The following is a 22,036-nucleotide window of genomic DNA, read 5'->3' on the forward strand; positions in this document are numbered from 1 at the left end:
TGAACAATGCACTGATTCTGTGATTTTGATGAACAAAAAAAAAAAAAAAAAAGGCTCTGTGAATGTATTTATCTATACAAAGCAATCAGTGTCAAAATGCACATTTTCCTTGTCTTCTATATGATGCACTCAGGACTTGGCTCTGTTTAACTTAACATTTAATTTGTCGCAATTTCTGCTCAACAACAAACAATGCACATTGTGACCACTTTGACTATATTTAGGGCAACTTCTTTCAAATATCTACCATTAGTACATGACCTAAGGTTTAGGATAATGGTTTTTAGATATTGCATAATGGCAGGGTCAAGTCAATTCCAAGGCTACTCCTAGTGATAAACTTATCAAGATCGTTTGTGATGATTGGTCTAATTATAAATAGATCATTCATTCATTTAAAGCATTCAATTAATTCAGTTGTACAGCAACGCACAGATTTGGCGAACTTAACTTAAAGCAACCACAGTAATCCTATTCATTTCTATCAGCAAGAAAAAGTTCATTAAAGACAAATTATATGCAAACTCAGCATGTACATACACAGAGAATTTAAATGTGTTATACAGAGGTTGATAAGAAGTTGTACAGAGTTCAAGGGCCCTTGCTTTTGTGCAAACTATAATCACCATATGCACAATCTGTTCCACCTGTCATTACATGATTATTTAGGCTACTTTAATACTGCTGTAGTCAAGATATTACTTCAAACAGATTTTCGTTTTTTTAGTATAAAGATCTATTTGACATAAGGGCACGCATGCATGTATACTATGGCAACACTGAGCGCATTTCTCGAAATTGTTTAATTTGATGAGGGTAAGGGCAGCTGGGAATGGGAGCTAATGTGGAATCTGAGGAATTGCTCCATGCGGTAGGGGGCCCCTTTAAGCCTAACAAACTGAGGGAGGTCCGGGCCGAGGTCTAGAGGCCTTGGATAAATAAACTGGGGAGATGACCATGCGCTGTCCAGAAATCTGCCATCACACAGCCCCTAAACATAAACGGCCACAGCCCGTCCCTGCCTGTGTAAAGGTAAGCTCCAGAAGAACGAAGCACGGCTATCAAACGACAGCTGAGAGGCTCCGCAGGCGAAGACGTGTTTATTTTCCCCAAAAGCTTCAGGGCTGAATTTATTTATCTTCCGAAGGCATCGGCACCGTGAACGAATTGCTTTGAAACTAACAGACAAGTAGGTTCTAAGGGTAGTTGACGCCTGTGAGCATGAGCGAGTGATTAGTGATATATGTATATGTGTGTGTGTGTGTGTGTGTGTGTATATATATATATATTTACACACACACACACCCACACACACACACACACACACAGGGCCTGTTTTTTTGCCACACCTGCCAATGGCTGGTGACTTAAAGGTCCCGTTCTTCGTGATCCCATGTTTCAAACTTTAGTTAGTGTGTAATGTTGTTGTTAGAGTATAAATAAAATCTGTAAAATTTGGACTACATCCCTCTACTTCCTTCTTTAATGACATCACTAAAACAGTTTTTTGACTAACCTCCGCCCACAGGAATACACAAGAGTTGCGTTTGTAGAGTGTGTTTGTCGCCATGTCGTCGAAACGCTGTTATTTTCATCCCGCAGTCCAATCACCGGGTCTGATTCCGGCTCAAATTGATAGGGTAAAATTAAAGACATGTTTACAATAACACTGAGCGCGTGCATCTCCACGTTATGGTAAGAGGCGTGACCTTTCCGGGCAAGATGCGCTAAACTGCTGTCCAATCACAACACAGGAACCGCTGGCACAATCAGAACTCGTTACGTATTTCTGAAGGAGGGACTTCATAGAACAAGGAAGTCATCAGCCCGTTTTTATGACAGTGGAAACAGCGGTATACAGATAAGTAAATTATGTGAAAAATACTGTTTTTTTTTACACGCGAAACATGAACACATGTTATATTGCACACTATAAACACAATCAAAGCTTCAAAAAACCACGAAAAACGGGACCTTTAAGAAAATTTACCAGCCAAAAATATTTTTTACCAGCCATGACACAAAAACAGGCAGTTATGACACAAAAATTGTAACATTAAAAACGCAGTCAGTAGCAGGATTATTAGGATGCTGTCACTTTAAGACCGAATGCACACATGGATCATGCGGTTTGTGTTTGCGTTCACTTAAGACATAACCGACTATGACTATGTCTCGCCGAGACATGCAGGTTTTTTTTTTACATAATTTTGAGTGAATTTGTCCACTGAAGCACAGGAAGGCATGAAATAGAGCTCATCTTCGTGTGTTGTCTAACTGACTGAGAAACGTGGCTTTTAGGCGCTTCGGATGTTAAACTTCCCACATAGCGCATGAGTAACATTCCCTTTTGCATGTTCCAGCGCTTGAGTATTTACATTGGAAAGGCTGAAACTTTCATGAGGATGAACTACTGACCCATCAATTGTACAGAGCGTAGTTCAGGTTCATGTTGTCACAACATTGCGTTGTTTGAATTCAAAAATTGTGACTGACCAACTGGCGACTGACACCATTTCATTCACTCGCCAATGTCGATTTTTACTTGCATTTGGCGCTTGGCGAGTGTTAATTTTAGGCCCTGTATACACATGCACACATGACAGTTGTACTACAATATTGCCAAGCCATTAATCTAATAGGAAAAAAATACATGTTTTATAAGTGACAATTATCATATTTCAAAACCAGGAACTTGACTAATTTAGAAAATGAATTACCCCCCCCCCCCCAAAAAAAAAAAAAAAAAAAAAAATTAATATGATATATATGTTTAAGCATTAATATTAATATTTGACAAAAATGTCTCTGGCACAGCCATTCACATGAAATCAGCAATGTGGAATTTTCCCTCACAACTACAGATACTAGAAACCTGTGCCATTGTGGTCTGGAAATATCCTTAAGAAAGGAAGTCAAAATTTGTATTCAAATTGGCAGTGGCTGACTGTTTTGATGTGGATAAAGGCATGGGGAGACACTAGCCTCCAGCTAACATTCAGGACTTGTTTGGCGAATGTTTACAAAGCTTAAAATATTCTTAGCCCCCAAAGTGCTTTGTGACACACTGATGTGTACATGTTGGCATTGTAAGGGTCCGTCAGTCTCAAAAGGAAAAGACCCGCCACCCACAGCCACAGATAAGATTAATTATGATAATGTATTTCTTTGCCCTTTGTCATCGTAATGAATGGCTCGCTTAAAAAACTTTTTCAGCCGTCTTTGTTTGTGGCCCTTTAACAGGGGTATTGTTGGGACAAAACTAGCAGGTGGCAAGATGAAATCAGACCCCTTTGTTTTTTTACTGATCTCTCTCTACTTATTTAATCCCCGTTGGAGTGCGTGCATGTATTCGATATAATTAAAACTCCAAACATACTCAATTCAGTGATGAAATTGCAGAAATTCTGCACATCCATCCCAAACATTTGGGTACAGGTGCATGACACAGAAATCTGCTCTCTGATATCATTGCTCCAAATTTGATTCAACAAGCACAATGCTTAAACCATTTTGGATCATCACAACTCATCTTGCTTATAAGAGAGTCTGAAAAGTGTTTTGATTAGTCTGTGGCTTTCTTACAGGAGGAACAGAGCCACCAGTCACAGGGGTGAAACATCATGCGAGATAAACAAGCTCCGACGTTATTTAGCGAGCGTCCTGGGGAGCGTTGTAAAGCAGCCAGTATGTTCATTTCAAAGAGCGCGCAGTCCCTCGCATGTCATAGAGGTTATTGGCCTTTACAGGCCACACAGCTTCCATACTGTCTTTGTTCAGCAGTAAGAAAGTACTAATTGTTAAGTGTGTGTGCACTGAAGGTGGGCGTGAGGGTTTGCAGGAGGCTTGTGGGGGATGCGGCGTCTTAAAAGGCGGCGAAAAAGAGAGGAAATTTCGTTTGTGCCTCAAGAACACAGAAGACAAATTGAGGAAGTGTTCTGTTAATGTGTAGGGGTCAGCAGAAAACATGCAGGTTTTCTGCCACTTGGGTGGCCAGCGAGCTTCTCACCACCCTCCACCGTGCTCAAGCCTTCAGCCTAGCATCTCTCCACCCCTCCCCACCGACTATACACACCGCCTACCCCCAAACACACACACACACACACACACACACATATATTCATACAGTCCCTCAGAGCAAAGGCATCAACTGTGCCTGTCATTTGGTCAATCAGGTCACTGGCTCTCGTGGGATGAGGAGACCAGCTACACAATACTTCTTGAAGACTGCTGGATGTAACAAATTGCGTATTATATCCGAGTTTCTATGATTTATGACAACTCACAAGTGCCTTACAGCACTTACTGTAATACCACTCGCACCCATTTATTCACAGGCCTGTGTCTCCATTTACAATGCAGCTTGCATCTAAACTACTCAAACAGAAACTTCCATGATAACATTTAAATTTACTCTTTTATTTTTTGGCATTGCTATAGTGACAAATACTCTCAGTGGTAAAATTTTTCATAATGACAAAAAAGCATTTCAAAGAAGCAATTCAAATAAAGTGTAGTCAATTTAAAGGGATAGTTCACCCAAAAATGAAAATTACCCCATGATTTACTCATCCACAAGCTATCCAGGGCGGGGCGAGATTTTGAAGCCAGAAAAAAGTGCATCCAACCATCGTAAAAGTACTCCACGTGGCTCCAGGGAGTTAATAAAGTCCTTCTGAAGCGAAGCCATGCGTTTTTGTAAAGCCCGGAACACACCAAGCCGACGGTCGGCCAACTAAGTTTTCTCAGAGTGTTCCGCACCGTTGGCTGAATTTGGTCCTCGTCTGCTTTTTTTGGGCCAATTTGACATGTTGAATCGGCGTCGGAGCTCGTTGGTCAGTCGGGCCATTTGATCATTCTGATTGGCTGTTCAGCTACTGCCACCTGCTGGTACGGAAAGGCATTTCTTCTTGTGCAGGCGCAGAACGGATGTGCTACTTGGCCGTCGGGTGTCGAGCGTCGGTTTGGTGTGTCAGGGCAACTTTGGACACTATTTCAGATTATATAAAAATATATAATCTGAAATACTTGTCTATCTACTCGTTCTATACTCAATTCTTGTTTTAGACTTCTAATTCATGACCATTGTTTTGTTTGGCTCTATCCTCTGCGCTTCAGTGTTCGTCATTGCGTCATGTCAGAGGTCACTCTTCTGCCGCAAACCGGTGCATACGGCCGTCTGCTAGAAGCTAGCTTCTGGCAGACGACCGTACGCATACTCCGCAAGTCGACTTGCACCACAAGAGTAACCCCTGACGAGATGTTTGACAGAGGATGTAGGAGTATTGTAAGCATAGATGCCTCTTGCGGTTTAAACAAATAGGGCTGGGCAACAAACTCAAGCTCCTCTTCTCTTATATCGAAAACCTTCTCTTTAAAATTTCTCGTTTTAGACTTCTAATTCATGACCATTGTTTTGTTTGGCTCTATCCTCTGCGCTTCCGTGTTCGTCATTGCATCATGTCAGAGGTCACTCTAACGCCGCAAACCGATGCGTACGGCCGTCTGCTAGAAGCTAGTTATTATAGTTAATAAGGTTTTAAATATATTATTTATTACTTTTTTATACAAAAACCAATCGATTCGCTTCAGAAGGCCTTTATTAACCCGCCGGAAGCCGTGTGGATTACTTTTACGATGGATGGATGCACTTTTATGGCTTCAAAAACCCCATTCACTGCCATTATAACCCGTGACAGCAACATAGTGTCGCCCCAGATCTGGCCCACACTCTGTTGCTGTCTGGGAAAGCTTGGAAGATATTTGTAAATATATCTCCGATTGTGTTTGTCTGAAGTATATATACCTAGAATGGCTTGAGGGTGAGTAAATCATGGGATAATTTTTAGGTGAACTATCCATTTAAATTGAATATTTTTAAATGTAAGAAAGCAATTAGAAAACGTGATACATCTGAAATATGTACACACAGAGATATTTCAGATGTGTCATCACGTTTGTAAGGGATCTACAATATAAACAGTACCGTTCAAAATTTTGGGGTCAGTAAGTTTGTTTAGTGAAATATTACAGTTTAGATAACTATTTTTTAGTTTAATTCATTTCAAAATGTAATTTATTCCTTTGATCTGTGAGCAGCCAATCTTCAATCTTCAGTGTCACATGATCCTTCAGAAGTCATTCTAATATGATGATTTTCAATATTGAAATAGAACATTATAAAGAACTGTATATTTGCATGCATCTTTGCTGAATAAAAGTATTGATTTCTTTACAAAAAAAAGCCCTGGTAGTGTGTGTATGCATACATATAGACTACCTGTTTAATCATCAAGGCGTGTTTGACTTAGTTTGGCACATCTCGAGCCTCATCTCGCTTCCGAACAGGCCTAGAAAACCGGGCTGGAAGCTACACAGAGACAGCGAGGTGGGCCTGATATATGATCTGTCAGTTGACATCTGATCCCAGGCCCAGGAAAACACAAGCATCTGTCACATTTGGCCCAAAGGGTGGGGAATGACACTGAACACAGCTCCGCAGAGCTCCAAACCAACACAGCCATGGGGACTCCAGCTCTGGGAGGCTTTGTCTAAATATACAAACCTTTGAAAAACAACTGCTGCCACATCTCCTGAGCCAGGTCTGGTGGTCCGAGTGCGGACACTGCGGCGAGCGGGGGCAAAGGGCACGACATCTGATTAGTTATCACACTGACAAAATGGAGGACACATGTTTCGAATTAGTAGACGACAAGAATTCAGAGAGGACCTGGGGCATTTGGGGATTTTAATCGTTTCATTTCTACTTAACGTGTGCAATTCATCATAGCGCCAAACAATCTTATAAACATTATGTGTCTCCAGGGAAAAATGTGTTGTTATTATTAAAAAAATATATATTATTAAGCCGCTTGGGAGAAAAAAAACGCAACACTACTGCGGATCCCAAAAAGCTTAATCTGCCAAAAGTCTTGAATCATAATGAAGAGAAAAGGGAGGACGAATGGAACAGTGACAATCTCATAAATGCACATATTATTTTATGGATTTAAAGACAGGGAAACATGAGAGAGATGTCACTGTGAAATATTTCTACACGCCCCAAAACAAAGCTTGCGCTTGAAGACATTGAACATGCAATCATTCCACCGGTGACACTAAATGACTCAGATTGGCCCTAAAAACAATAAGTTGGAATAGTTATAAATCACAGAGAGTCAGAGCTTCTTCCTCAGGCTCTGAATCCATCGTCACCAGGGAACTGAGGACCTGTAATTTAAGAGATGCACAAGTGCTGGAATGCTATAAATCGTTGACAGCAAAGAGGAAAATCTTTAGGAAGTGTTCCTTTTAGGTATTTCGTGAAAGCCTGCAAGTATTGGAGAGTAAAAGAGACTGTTAGTAGTCGCTGTCTGACTGGGTGGTCCATTTCTTTCAGTCTTTTTGTGTACAAATAAACTTATCCCCATTGTGGTTATCTGTTCCTTTCAGCACCAGAGCATGCAGTCCCAGTCACGGTGGTCACGCAGATGGGTGATGGGATATCCACTGGACAAACAACCACAACCGAATGGCAAACTACACAGACACCCACCAAGATCAACACCTGCAACCAAAACCATTTTATGAGCTCACTTTCGATATATATATAACACTTTATAAGCATTTACACTTACATTATGAATCCGTGACGCAATACCATCATCAGATGATTCTTTGATATATATATATATATATATATATATATATATATATATATACAGTGCAGTAGTAACTGATTATATGTAATCTAGATTCCAAAAAATAAATACTTATAATTACAATATATTACATTTTAAAATACTCATTCAGTTACTTATTGATTACATGATTACTTGATATTCACAAAATGGTAATTTATTAGTAATTACAATGGTAATTACAAATTATTCAGAATTTGTTGATTCTCCCTTATTCTTTTTGATCTTTTAAATGTTCGATTCATTTTAATTTTTGTGCAATTTGCATACACAGACTGGTTACTACTTAGGCAACTATAATCACATAGAAAATTATAAAAACAAATAATAAAATTAATTTATGATTAATAAATTTATGAACCCCTTGCAGTTCCTTTCCAAAACCTAGTTATAAAAAAACTCTGATGTAATGTAATATTTAATACACTTCATTTTGTTGATTAAAAATTTAATTTAATAATTTTTCTTTTTATGTTACAAGATTATACTATTAAAATCAATGTTATAAACAAGTTAGGTCAAAAGTAATCTAAAAGTGGATTATTTGGGCCAATAAAATGTATAATGTAATAAATTACATTACTAACTATATATATACACACATTATATATATATATATATATATATATATATATATATATATATATATATATATATATATATATATACACACACACACACACACACACACACACATATATATATATATATATAGCTGTCAACGTGTCAACGCATGTGATTAATTTAAAATCCTTAACGCGTTAAAATAATACGGAAGCATGTGAAATTGCGTCATAACGTAATTTACGTCACGCAGTTAGATGATCTTAAAGTCCATGCTGATTATATCAGAGATGGCAGAGAGAATTATTCATTCCTGTGTCTGTTTCGCTTTAAAACACGAACTCTCTGTCATATTCTGTCATTGTTTCTGAAGAGCGCGAGCCCTCCCGCCTCGAGCTGTTCCTGTCTGAACGGAACGTCGAAACATCCCACCGCTGTATGGCCAGATGATATGAAAACTATGTTTCTCGGCTGGATAAAGCAAACCAGCGTCTCGCTATGAAGTTTTGATGGATGAGGATGTGACGTACAGAAGCACGCGTGAGTCCTTTATAATGATGTGCAAACAAATAATGTATGAGCGCTCTTGACGCACTGATCGCACATTGTCTTTATGCACAGACACATTTCAGTACATTCACGTTGTTTTCACACACATTCAGGATAATGTTTGGATTTGTCCTGTGTATGTTGCTGTGTGCTTTAGTATATGCAGGTCAAGGCGGTTGGTTTAGGGTTTTTTTGGCATCTCCATGTGGTCCTGTTCAGTATCGCAACTTGACTTGTCTAAAATGTAAACAAGCTCTTTGCTGTTGCACATACCATACACTGTGAATTCTGAAACGTTTTTTTTTTTATGGGTGCTTTGGTGTACATAAATGTATGAATTATATGAAAAAATATCTCTTGGTTATTTGATGTCCTATTTTGGAAAGACATCTAAATTTACCTTGAAAAAAGCTGAAAAATACAGTTTTGTGAGAATCATACTTCAATCTGATGGTTTACTTTCTGGATATAGGCAATGATGGCAAAATGGACATGTTAAACAAGATAAATGGTGTATGCTTAATTTCATGATAAGTGAAAAAAAAAAAAAAAAAAAAATCTATTGACAGCCCTAATATATATATATATATATATATATATATATATATATATATATATATATATATATATATATATATATATATATATATATATATATATATACACACACACACACACACACACACACACAATAAGTTAAATCAAAGAACACAGAAATACATATTATTATTTACAATATATTTTTCAGAGCTGTCAAATGATTTAAAATGAAGGAAAATCCTTATTATGCCAGTTTATTTTATAATCACTTTCAAAAATATTTGATAAATTATTTTAATAATATGAATTTAAGTTAAAAAGTGTAATCATTATTATTAACATTAGCACTAATAACATCAACAGTACTAAATTAAAAATAATTAACATTAATAAAAAATTAATAACATATGAATAACCCTATTTTTATTATTATTATTAATATTATTATTATTGATCATTGCATTTTAATAATAATAATAAGAAGAAGAAAAATTATACTAATACTAATAATAATAATAACTATTATTATTAAAAAAAACACATTAAATTGATTGAAACATTTTTATTTCAACACTTTTTAAGTGGTAAAATTTCAATGGTACTTTACTCGCGACTGCACATTCCAAACTGATGAGAAAAAACAAAAACAGAAATCTTGAGATAAATAAATCCATTTTTATTTGGACATATAAAAAATGGATCCTGTGCAGGGGTTATGCACATGGAAGCAGGTTGATCTGGGCGTCTTCGGTGCCTGTGATCCATCTCCACCGGGGTTCTAGATCTCCATGAGTTGGTCTGATCCAACGATGACCTCATTGGTTCTTTCAGCTGTGAGGGGAGAGAACAAGAGTTGTCAGGCGTCTGCCGTGCCTCAAAGGAGATGAGCTGTGTGTTCTGTTAAGATTCAAAACTCTGGCTTAATTCACACAAGTTGCTTCAGTATGGTATTGATATGACCATTTCAATGAATCAAATGATAGGAAAACAAGTTTAAGCTTAAAAAAAAAAAATTGTATCTGGAGTTTACCTTTGTGGGCCATTCCATCACATACTGACAAGCAAACAGTTTACAAATGTGTCAGGCTTATACACACTCGCTTAGGAAGGATGATATCCTCTTGCCTAACGTGGCTATTCCAAACTAAACGTTAGAGAGCAAGATTAATGATCCATATAAAGATATATTTTAGTGTGAAGGAATCTGCACAAAAGACTGTTTTTGTGTTTGAGTTTGGGGAAAGACAAATAGAGTGTGCTATGCCAGAGAGAGAGCGAGAGGGACGAACACAAAGAGAGAAGGTTGGAACAAGGGAGTCTAAACAGTCTGAGGAAAGGTACATGTCATCAGCCTCTGTAGCACCTGCAAATCTATCGCACCTTAGAACACTGTGCCGAGCGGCAGGCCGGGTGGTCTTGGATGTACAAGCCCGTCTCCAGGACCTGTGACGCTTTTAGCAACCATAACCCAACACGCTCAATCCCCTAAGGACAAGGATGCTGGGAACACAGGACCTTATAGAGAGAGTGTTCGGCTAGAGTTTATGAGATGTCTATCACTCCTTTGTGGCTAACACACGCGAACAGCCAGTAGTGGTAAACAGGCGCGGGAACAGAAAGAGTGAGAGTGAATGAGAGAAAGACACTGAGACGGAAGAGAAAGAAAGAGAGTGTGTGAAGTTGACTGTATTAGACCACCATAGTGGAACAGCTATAAAGTCTACTAAGAGTCGTCTAATCACTCAGCAGCTGTTTAAAAAGAGTCCAGTGTGGGGAGAACATATAAACTACGAGTCAATACAATTCTTTGTATGAACTGATTATGGCTGATCCAGACAATTTTTATGCTAACAATACTGACAATACTTTTGATTGATAAATCTACACTGATTTGTTTGTAATACAAGTTTATTCAAAAGCTCTTAATCTAGAATTGTATAATCTGGATAACTAGTATAAGTATAATCAGACATTAAAATAAACTGTACAGAGTAGACGGAAAACTGGTGAATATACTGATATATATATATATATATACACACATACATATACATATATACATATATATATATATATATGTGTGTATATATATATATATATATATATATATATATATATATATATATATATGTGTGTGTGTATATATATATATATAATACTAATTTCTTTTTTTAAATAAATGCTGTTAGTTTCCAGAAAAATATTAAACAACAAGAATTAAATGTTTAAATTAATTTGTAATAATATTTCACTGCTTTTACTGTATTTTTGATCAAATAAATACAGCCTTGGTGAGCATATGAGACTCAAAAAACATGCTGACTTTTGTAAATGTAAATATGTATGAAATACCAAAATGAGTAAATAAATAAATGAATTTATATATATATATATATATATATATATAGACAATGGGGAAATAAATAATATTATATATATATATATATATATATATATATATATATAAAAATATAAAAGCTGTCACATTAACAATGTAATAATTTAAAATGAAATATTTTTTACATTATTTCCCCCCCCATGAATGGTACTAAAAATATTATTTTTCTAATGTAATATATAATTTTTCTTGATTTTAGGGTGACATATGACAGACATTTCTTTAAAGTTTTCATAAGATTCAACCTTGCAGCACTTTTGTAACCCATAATAGAAAAAAAGCACACAGTTTAAACTATTATTATATATGTCTCCTTCCAATATTGGTCAGACTGATATTGTCGATACAGTAACTAATAAATCATGCATTCTTAAAAATATCTCATAGACAATCATAGTATACATAAAGTCTCCAATATCAATTTTGCTTCCAAATTTTAAACATTACCCTCGAATAGCTGCACAAATTTTAATCTGCCATAACATTTAATCTCTACTCTATAACCATCACAGAGAATCTTTCAATTTTCTAGCTCAACCTCAAAGGAAAATCAGCCTTTTTATTTCAAAAGAGTAGACACATCAAAAACAAGCAGCGACTCTTTAATGAACTTAATTTCTTTTTTTGACTTAACGTGTGTACAAAGGAGCCAGTGTCAACCTCAGCTACTGGAGGGAATTTATTGCAGTTATTATAAGAAATGTTTTTTAAATAATAGGTTACATTAACCTCTGCTCTGGGATAACTTTGAATTGTGGTTTCTCGCTGCGCTTAAAGCACTGAAGCCTGAGGGCGGGTGTGTGTCGGGGGAAGTACAGGGGGTCTAGCTTGTAATTTGGGATTTCTGGGAGCACTTCAATAAGCCTAAGCATTTTTAGAGGTTATGGCCAACTAATCGAGTCCAGCTCAAGAGTGATGATGGAGGGGTGGGGGATGGAGATGTAGAAATGTTTCAGGGGGGCGTTAGAGGGGGTCAGTCGAGGCAGCAACACCCTGTTGTTCAGTCAATTAGACTGTGCAGCCTCTGGACATCTTAGGGCCGCCTTAAGGCACTGTCATTGATGGAGAGGTTAGAGACCAGGCGCGGACCACCCGGAATACAAGAGCCTGAAGCCACACACACACACACACAAACAGACGCACACAAACCTCGCAGTGATCTAAGACTGCGAGGATTAAGCATATTAAAAAATAAAGCTCAATTGTACACACAAGCTTAGGTTTTAATACGCTATTAAAACAGATTAAAACGCATATACACACACAAGATCACACAAACGAAAAGGCAGACATGGGCGTGAGAGTGCACACATAAACACAAACACAAAAGGCTGGATTTAATACGAACACAGCGGAACTACAGAAGTTTAGAGTGTGTGTTTTTGTGCGTGTAGTGTAACGCGCAGAGCGCCAGACCGCGGAGTTCTCACCCTCTGGCTCCATGCGCTGGCCGCTGCCCACGAGACAGTACTTGATGTCGGCTCCGCGTCCAATCACCGCGTTGTTGCAGATCACGCTACCTTGAATGTTACACCTGGGGGAAGAGAACAGAGTGGGATGAGTGTCATTTCAATGACCATACAACAAATTTGTTTGGTCAAAAATACAGAAAAAAATAATAATATTGTGAAATATTACTACGAATTAAAAAAAACTTTTTTTTTATTTTAATATATGATTTATTCCTGTAATGTCAAAGTTGAATTTTCAGCATCATTACTCCAGTCTTCAGTCATGATCCTTCACATGATATATTTTCATTCACTGGCCACAATTTTGCCATCGATACAATGGGGAAAAAGTGCCATATAGTAATATTATGCAGCAGGTATATTAGGCTGCTGTCACTTTAAGACCTGACGCACACGTCCATTATACTGTTACACATTAGTTTTCTTTCTCAACTGTTTACCTTCACTTAAAACATGACTGTCTTTACATGAATACTTGCCAAGACTGACATTTTGACATTATTTTGTGTATATTTTTCTGTTTATGCACATTAAGCAGTGAAAAATAACTCAATTTAGTACTGAGAGGCTGATTTATGTGTGTGCACTTTGGGTGTGAGCACAAAATCTGCAGGAATGAGTAAAATTATGCTCAATACACACAATCCCACTCCGAAATCAAGCGCTGTAACACCAAAAATATCCATCTGGAGCAAATGAAACGAATGAGTGAGGGGAGGTGGGTTTGTGTGTCAACGCGCTGTCGGAGAGATGAGAGAGAGTATCTATTCTGGTATCATATCTATTCTGTGGAAAATGAGTGTTTCAGATATTCAGTATAGATATGTATTGAAAAAAAAAAATCGATATTTCCTGACAACACTACATTGCACCTAGTTTATTATTTCAGATGCCTTTTTAAAAGACTACAATTGAAGAAAATTCTATCCATCCATCCATCTAAAATGTCCAAACTACATTTTGAGATATTGGTTGTATATATTGTATATATTATATATACTGTCATATTGGTTGATAACCACTTCTACTTACACCGTGTCTATACCAGACGTGACCATTGTCATGTCGCATCGCGCCGTGCCGCAACAGCTAAAAGCTGTCTAACACTGAACGCGACAAACGAACGTTGAAAGCACTTGGACTACATCAGAAATAGAATGGGGAATCCGGGAATCCGTGTTGCTTCGCGCCACATCCACTGTAGACAATATCAATGATTATAATGGGTTATATTGTCTTTTGACGCGTTGCGTCACGCCGCTTGTGTCTGGTGTAGAAACGGTGTTAGCCAGTTAACAAAAGTGTTTTTTTTCTTCAAATTTTCAAATATTTTTAAGTGAATTCTGAATACATATTGTGTTAAATAAATGACCATTTAACTTTGGCTATATTTTTCCATTCAGACATTGACTGGATATTTCAAAGCCCATATCGCCTTACCACCAGTCCTAAACAAACCATTCTTATGGGGCTATTCACACAGTTTGACTTCACGCATTCCAGTTCACTGTTAATAACCCATTTTAATTCCATAATTCAGAATATTCAACAAGAAGTCATGCATGAAGGGTGAAATGTGGACACTACATACCAGAATGGAGCCAGACCGAATGCGAGTTTGCTAAAACAATGACCATATAGCTATTTGCGTAAAATGAAAGTTGTCTGAGAGGAAGAGCAAGCCATTACATTTTGATTAAATATTACAATGATTTCTTTGGAATAACTCAGACCAATGAATCATTCACAATAAGACAAGGAACATTCGTTTAGAAAGTCAAATTTGATTTTGATGAATTTAACTGCTGGTCTATGCACATATATGTCAAAATTTTAAAAGGGGATCAAGATCTCTTCAACTCTATTGCACTGCACTCCATCTAGCATTTTTTAAACTAAAGAACACATCTTGTGTAAACTTCCCCATTCCTTACACTAGATATCAAGCAGTAAATACCTTTCTACATAAAACAGGAATACATACAGGAAGTGCATTAGTAAAGATCCACTGACAGTACTTATATGTAACATGGCTTCTTTAAAAAAAATAAATGTTTACATCTGGAATCTTTGAGCATAATGAAGGGCTGATATTTGTGTATATGAGTTGTAGACAGCGAAGTGCTTGGGAGCTAGGCTTTGAACTGAGTGTACTTGGATGCACACACACACACAGGTTTGTTTTTGTGAATTGTGGGGACATTCCATAGGTGTAATGGTTTTTATACTGTACAGACTGTATATTCTATCCCCCTACACCTAAAGCTACCCATCACAGGAAACTCTGCACATTTTTACTTTCTCACAAAAACTCATTCCGTATGATTTATAAGCCTTTTGAAAAATGGGGACATGGGGTAATGTCCTCACAAGTCACCCTCTCCTTGTAATACCTATGCATTACCCATGTCATTATACAAATTTGTGTCCTGACATGTCACAAAAACACGCACGCACGCACACACGAACACACACGCACACACACATCCCTGTGCTGCTGTCTGTTTACACCAAACAAAGAATAATATTTTCCTGGGATCGCTTTGGCACCATAAAACTTTATTTGCACAGTTTTATGTTTACTTGGTTTGCCTGGGCCAACTCTTAACTTTTTCTGCACTCTCTTGCGGTGAAGCATATTTACCACGAGTGTTCAGCTTTCATGTCTTTTTGCTAATTGCACAGCTGAGGGTCTTGTCCTTTCCTCACCCGACCCAATTACGTCCCCATCACCGCCACGCCAATCTGAAACCTGATACCTCAATGTTTTCACCAGGCTTAGTTTATTTTTCTTTAGGTGGCATTAGCATATATATTAAAAACAACATCGTCGTCTGACGTACAAAAGCGTTTTAGTGCTGCTTTCTGCGGTTTAGTGTCCGAATGTCACAGGACCTACAGGAAGTGCCATTTCACACTCTCCCCCAACCATAAAACGATGCAAAATTTACAACCGCAACTTTTTACTAAACATACTCCAAGATTTTTCCCTCACGGAACAGGGACAGCGGACAGCACGTCCCGTTTTCCAGATCAAGGAGCGTCGGACAGTGCGGCCGTGTTTAGCTGACGGAGGCAGGTTTCTATTGGCAGCTACACAGGGCGCTCTATTCAGGTGCACGGGTGTGTACAAGAGCGAGAGCGAGCGAGGTTTGAAGAAAGAGAGGGAGCGGGTGAGACAGAGGGGGTAGATGGGAGATTACAAGGATTGGAGTTTTGAACAGAGAGACCACCAAAGATGTCGTTTCTGAAATACCACTAATTACTGACACTATGCTCCTCCTTGCTGTGACCCCCCCTCCACCCCCACAAGCCACCATCAGGACCCCCCCCTCCAAATCAACCCCGACCTCCCGAGCTTTGTAAACAACCACTCCTACATGCAAACAAAGGGCCGAAAAATGCAAGTGGCGCTTTTAAATGCCAGGGATTTCCTAATCCCTTCTTACTTTATGTTTTGAAAGAGTTGCTGTTCCTTTCTTTCCTTCCTCTATATTCTTTCACTCCACTCTTCATGCACAGGCTAATTCGTACATGAGGGCCGCCACATTGGCTCCTAGCTCGTTTTTTTTTTTTTTTTGAAGGGAAAAAACTGGTTTAAACCAAAGCTCCTCCTGTCTCTACCTAACAGGGTCCTGATTTGGGACAGTCTGCGTTCAATGGCAAGCGGGAACCCCATTATCCCAAATCAGCTTAAATCTAAATTGTTTTGAATGCAAAAAAAAAAAATCCATTGTTCATTCACAAGTCTATGATCTCAGAAAAGAAGCATGCGAGTAAAACTCTTGAACAAGAGTCGGCCGAGTTTAGCGAGATGTGAATGTTTGCTGAGGCTTCTTTTACTTCGCGAATGTAACACTTGTTTCTTTGGGAATCATTACATCTACATTCATCACTTTTCTGTTAATTTGTTGTACCGGGGGGCTGTTCAGGGTCAGCGAACACCTTTAGGGGTCTGACAACGCAAGTTTCTGCTTTTTCTCAACGCAACAAAAAGCAGCAGCATCCACCCCAACACCACCCGCAGGCAGAAGCAGGTCAGACTCTCTGCGCATTATGTCTACGTCAAGCCCACTTTTAACCTAACAGACAAAATCTGATCTTTTGTTTCTACATGCTGAACATCTGATCCAGACCACTAAATACGCTGGAGGCAGCCTATCTGTCTGTCATCCTTAGACTGTGGATGGTACAATACAACACAGGGGTGCATGAAATTGCAAAGCTCTGTGCATTATGTACACTACTCTTCAAATGTTCGGGGTCAGCCTTTTTTTATTTTTTTTATTCACCAAGTTCTATCTCAATTAAATGCTGTTCTATTCATCAAATATTGCTACAAGAATCACTTTCAAAATGTTTCTGGAGCACCAATCAGCATATTAAACCTGTTTCCACCGCAGGAACTTGGGACTTCGAGGTGGTACTTGGTGTGTTTCAATTGCAGGAACCAGGGTCTAAATAAAGTTTCAGGTAAAATTTCCCCTCAGAAAGTCCCTGCTCACGAGGTAGTACTTTTTCAAAGTTCAGGAACTTTTTGGGACTTGGGCGCTGAACATGCTGATTGGTTGAGTTCACGCAGCATTTTGATTGGTTCACTCCACTCGGCATTTTATTTTAACCACCATTTTTAAAAGTCTGTTGCGGTGCGTGCAGTAAGAGTTGCTTACTATTCGAGTTTAAAAAATAAGGGAGATGGGCCGACAACGAGGTTCAGGCTTTATTAAGCTTATAGGCAAAGAACGAAATCCAGTGGGAACTGGAAAGTCGTGCACAGTCCTACGTCAACGGACTAATCTTCACAGTACTTTAGACCATGATGGTAACACAGACAGCAACAGGTCTGGGGGGAAAAAGTTCCTGGGACAAATTGTTCCAGGTAATTTCAGTGGAAATGAGGCTTTAGAAAGATTTTTAAAAGATCATGTGGCACAACAGACTAGAGTAATGGAGTACAAGGAGACAAAAATCTTACCAACCCCAAACTTTTGAACGGCAGTATACGTTTTACTTAATCTAAATTTAAAATCGATAAACCAATCTCGCAAATACACCTTATCTGAAGTCTGATTCATTAATGTAATTCATATCAAGTTCATATTTCCATATTAATTTATAGTCAGTTGTGATTACTGGATAAGGATTATGGAAACTGCATTCACAAAGCAATTTATTGCTGAAAAATTATTTTAGATCTGAGAATGTATTATATTCAACATGTACATTTCCATGACTTTTTATCAGATTTGATTAATTTCTCTGACTTTTCTATCCATTTCTATCCCATGACCAAATTTTTAACAGAACTGGTTAATAAAATGATTAAAAATTCATTGATTCTTCATTCGAAAAATGTTTCCAGAAGTCTCTGCAATGCATTCGACGACATTATTATTGCAGCTACATAATTTAGCTTTTTTCCCTAATTTATTTAGTTAAATACTGCTGTTTATTAGTATGTTTTCAAATATTATTAAATTTCACCATTTAAAGAAAGCAAACGACATTACTTGTGTTAAACATCCTGTCTGGGTTTGATTTACAAAATAAATTACCCATAAAGAGGCCATTTCTGCATCATTTTCTCATAAACAGTCAGAATCACTTACCCTTCTTCAATAGTGACTCCGTTCATGATGATGGAGTTGATAATCTTCACCTTCTCCTTGATCGTGGTTGATGTGCCAATATTTGAACGCTTGATTGAGGTCTTGTCTAATATCTGACAATGTGGCCCAATAATGCTGTCACTTCCAACCTAATAAAAGAGATAGCAATACTTTATTTTAGGAGTAATGTATGAGTGCAACAGCCTGGTTCAGGAAGTAAAAAAACAAAACAAAACAAAACTGATTTTGAATGATAACTTACAAACCTTTAAAGATAGACCATGGTTATTCCATGGTATTTGCTTCTGCTGAAAGTGTCAGCCTGCATTATTTCAGCTTATTTTTAAAATAATGTGTTTAACAGTGGAATTCCTGGTGAAAAACTGCATTACCCATGATGCTGTACAAAAAAATTCCACCAATCAGAATCGAAAAAAAAAAAAAAAAAAACGCACAAAAAAAAAGACCTTTTAGCTCCGCCCACTCCGCATGACTTAAATCGAGATGATCTTTTATAAGCATATTTTGCGATAAACTTAAAATATATATTGTTTTATATGTATATATATTTGTAAATGAGTAGTTTTATATTTCTCCATAATTTTTAATTCGATTATGCTGTTCGCAATGCTTCATGGGATTGTAGTTCTTTCCCTCACTAAAGCTGTTAAGTACGCAGTCTTGTACCTTTCTCTTTTTGTCCGATTTTCAAATTATTTTTTGCTTACAATCCAAGTTTGTAGTGTTGCAATTCACCTCATAGCTGATTGGCTTGGTTCATGGCTTATAACTCTTTAAATGAAGACTTTTTAAAAATCCCTATCGGAGAAATGTATGGAAAAAAATACTTTTGGAACCAGCACTGCTGAAAAAGGGAGCAGGCACTGTTGCACTCTATTCCAATAGCAGAACATGCTCTTTGCTAATTTTTTACGAGGTATAATATGAAATATGCATTTTTAATAGGGCTGTCACAAGTCCTCGATTTAATTTAAATCCTCAAAAAAAAAAAAAAAAAACCTTGATTGCGTGTCGAATAACCGGCAAAATACTGGAAGTGGCACATTCCACGGACGAGAATCCATGAATTATTTTATTAGACCTTTTTCAAAGGCTGCACAATGTATTAAAACCATTTCAAAATTATACTATAGCATAGTGTTATTGTGAATTCACAAAGGCTGTGATTTAGTTAAATAAATATATGCCCTGTGGGTTTTATATTTATTATTCTGCGAGTTTGGGTTGCTTATAACGTTCATCTGGAAACACAATGTGTGCCATTTCATCAGATTTGTATTGTAAATCATTTATAAATCTACGCCAACACAGGAGAATACGTCAATATGTTTCTAAATATGCAAACGGTTGTTCATCGCGATTTCAAAATAAAAGTTTAAATCCTCGCTCTGAGTTTGCATGATTTGATGTCCACATATTCTTGTTCAAAAAAGTACAGTGGCTGTAGCATTTCTATCATAAGAAGTGACCAAACATTAAAGATTAAGTAAATTAAATGTCATTTGGCCAATCTTAAACATTTGATTTGCTGGAAAGTTGTTGTTCTATAAAACCATATGATTAATTGCATTTGATACTTTATTTATACCAAATATTATTGCCTCATTGTACTTATATATGTATTTTAAGTCATTTTAAAGGCTTTTTTTATTACCACAAAAATATCCAAATACTCGATTAATCGTCAAAAAAAAAATCGACCAGTTACTCCATTACCAAAATAATCATTGGTGACAGCCCTAATTTAATCATACTGTACATCCACCATAGTGACGTGCCTATGGGACTCACCAAAGAGCGATCCGTGACCACAGCAGTCGGATGGATTGGAGGGTCCTCAAACAGCTTTGGAACCTAAGGGAAAATTGAAACCATCCCACAATTCAATGCAGCCATTACAGCTCCACCAGTGTCTCAAACAACTGTTTTAACCTTGGACAGATAATCTTATTTATTAAAACCGTTCTTTCGGCTTGTTCTCACCACACGATTGGCCTCTATGTAAGCCGCGAGCGTGTTCACACGGTAACACATGCCCTCCTCCATGATGTGAACATAGCAGCGTAGCTTTCCGCCGTGGTAGGCCTCGCTCATGTCTCCACGATGATCGTTCCAACACGACCTATCCCGGGCAAGTTGGAGCAGCGCGTCGTCTTTACTGGTGCTGAGGAGTTCTGTGAAGACATGTATGAGTTTGAGAAAGGTCATCTTTTATTATGTACACTTAAAACTCTCTTAAAAAGGATGACAAATGTGAATTGCAAATGCGAGTCATTACAAGAGGAAGCTTACCCAAATTGTTGTGAGCATCATGTTGTTTTTGATTCTTCTCTGAATCCTCTGTGGCATTTTGACAGTTTAAAGACTTTGAGAACTGCTTACGCACCAAATACGGCACTAATTCTCCTCTGATTGAAGTGACAGACCTGTAAATAAAAGCATATGAAAAGAACATTTTTTTGAGATTTAAAATGTGATTGTATTTTTTTTTTTTTACATTTTCTCAGTAAATGCTGATCATGTATCTGGGTCACTGACGAATAAGGTTTTTAAAAGTGTAAAACAAACAAACAATGGAGATATAATTAATTTTGAAGTTTTATCAAGTGTTAACAATGAGATTGTGGGGATTTTATAATCAATTAACGCTGCTTTTGTCATTTTTTACAAGATGGACAAAATTTGTCACCAGAAAAAAATCATTCGGTTTAACCAAAATTTTGATTTTACCGAATGACATTTTTTGTTATACTGAATGACGATATTTTCAAAAAATGTTAACAGGTTGATATCTTGCTAGCTAGCAAAAGGACAATCAAACATTTTATATTTAGTACAAGTTTATAAAATATTACAACATTTTCCATGTTTTATAGCGGTTGTGGCGAATGACCTGATGTTTAAGTATAAGCAAGTGAAAACGTGATCCTTTGCAGGTGTCTGAATGATGTCACATCCTGTCACATGATACTGACCGCATGACTTGATCCAAAATGGTCCCTTTATATTGGTTACTCCAAATTACATCAATAAAATTCATTTTCCCGGACATTCTTTATCATAAAGCACCGACTTCTACACATAATTTTAATACCATATTTGCACTATGTTGATATATGATGTTATAAAATCATGCCAGAATAAAAAATATATACATTTATTACATTTTAAGATATTTTAATC

General features: G+C 37.3%; 1 protein-coding gene across 1 annotated transcript in view; it reads right to left on the reverse strand.

Moving 5' to 3' along the window:
• Nucleotides 1-10,008: 10,008 nt before the first annotated feature.
• Nucleotides 10,009-22,036, reverse strand: part of eif2b3 (eukaryotic translation initiation factor 2B, subunit 3 gamma) — a 51,067-nt gene continuing 39,039 nt past the window's right edge. The window contains exons 7-12 of the mRNA XM_048163330.1: nucleotides 21,146-21,279; nucleotides 20,837-21,027; nucleotides 20,645-20,707; nucleotides 18,833-18,981; nucleotides 13,182-13,285; nucleotides 10,009-10,184 (exon numbers count right to left, since the gene is read on the reverse strand). Of these exons, the coding sequence (XP_048019287.1) occupies nucleotides 10,132-10,184; nucleotides 13,182-13,285; nucleotides 18,833-18,981; nucleotides 20,645-20,707; nucleotides 20,837-21,027; nucleotides 21,146-21,279 (694 nt within the window). The 3' untranslated portion in view covers nucleotides 10,009-10,131. The remainder of the gene's footprint in view (nucleotides 10,185-13,181; nucleotides 13,286-18,832; nucleotides 18,982-20,644; nucleotides 20,708-20,836; nucleotides 21,028-21,145; nucleotides 21,280-22,036) is intronic.

The sequence above is a fragment of the Megalobrama amblycephala genome, linkage group LG17, assembly GCF_018812025.1.
Source record: "Megalobrama amblycephala isolate DHTTF-2021 linkage group LG17, ASM1881202v1, whole genome shotgun sequence".
In the NCBI taxonomy this organism is placed as follows: Eukaryota; Metazoa; Chordata; class Actinopteri; order Cypriniformes; family Xenocyprididae; genus Megalobrama; species Megalobrama amblycephala.